General features: G+C 33.0%; 1 protein-coding gene across 1 annotated transcript in view; it reads left to right on the plus strand.

Moving 5' to 3' along the window:
• Positions 1-1,045, plus strand: part of LOC106106978 (tetratricopeptide repeat protein 1-like) — a 4,488-nt gene that overhangs the window by 1,077 nt on the left and 2,366 nt on the right. Inside the window, exon 2 of the mRNA XM_013287642.1 lies at positions 804-1,043. Coding sequence (XP_013143096.1) covers positions 804-1,043 — 240 coding nt within the window. The remainder of the gene's footprint in view (positions 1-803; positions 1,044-1,045) is intronic.

Raw genomic sequence — 1,045 nt, forward strand, 5'->3', positions numbered from 1 at the left:
GGTCGCTTGCTCGTTTGCCACCTTGTTATATAAAAAAAAAAATATTGGCAAAGAGCGTCATTAGCAGGGGTTTAAGCACTGGACTTGTAATCTATAGGTCTTGGGTTCGAATCCTGCCGTACCAATGTGATTTTTAAATTTCATGTGTACATATGTATATGTATAAGAAAATTAATAAAATTTTAAATATCTCACAGTCTAAGTTATATGACTTAAAAAAGAGTGTTACAAATTGGCTTTATCAACTAAAATATGAAAAGGCAGAAACAATACTCGAGTGAAACTAGCAAAGATACTCTAAACATCTCTCACACACACACACCAACACTCACACAACACTCACACAAACTCACACAAAATGCAACAAAGAAACACACGAACAAAATATAAAAATTCTTAGAATATAGGTATAATTATTATTTATAAAAATGTATTGTATGCTATGGAAGAATGGGACATTCTGTCACAATTAATTATTTTACTTACAAGAATGTCCCAGCAACGGATACTTAAGTATAAAAATTTATGTTTTTAAGTAATGAACAATTTATTATTATTATTATTTATTATTATATAATTAACCCAACATTCTTACGGCAAAGAAAAACATCACAATGCCTGCATATGGGCAAAGAAATTCAAAGATATGTGTGAAGTCAACCCGCGGTGCAGTAAGGTTGATTATAATCTAGTCACTCCTTATACAAGGCTCTGAGCCCCTCAGTGGGGATATAGTGAGCTGGTGATGATATGATGATGAATTGGAGCTCAGAGTTCCTATTAACATATATTATTTATTACAGACATTCCATATACTGAAGAATATGATAAAGATGATAAAACCAGTGATTATAGAGCGGAAAGTGACAAAGATGAAAGCGACACAGATTCTATAGACGAGGAATCTCTGAAAGATGCGGAATTGGATCTCACCGATGACCAAAGAGAGGAACGAAGAGTTAAAGCGGAGAGTTTAAAGAATGAAGGAAATGAAGCGTTTAAAATTGGTGAATATGAGAAAAGCGTTGAAAAGTATACTGAAGGT

This window comes from Papilio polytes, unplaced genomic scaffold (assembly GCF_000836215.1).
Source record: "Papilio polytes unplaced genomic scaffold, Ppol_1.0 DF822067.1, whole genome shotgun sequence".
NCBI lineage: Eukaryota > Metazoa > Arthropoda > Insecta > Lepidoptera > Papilionidae > Papilio > Papilio polytes.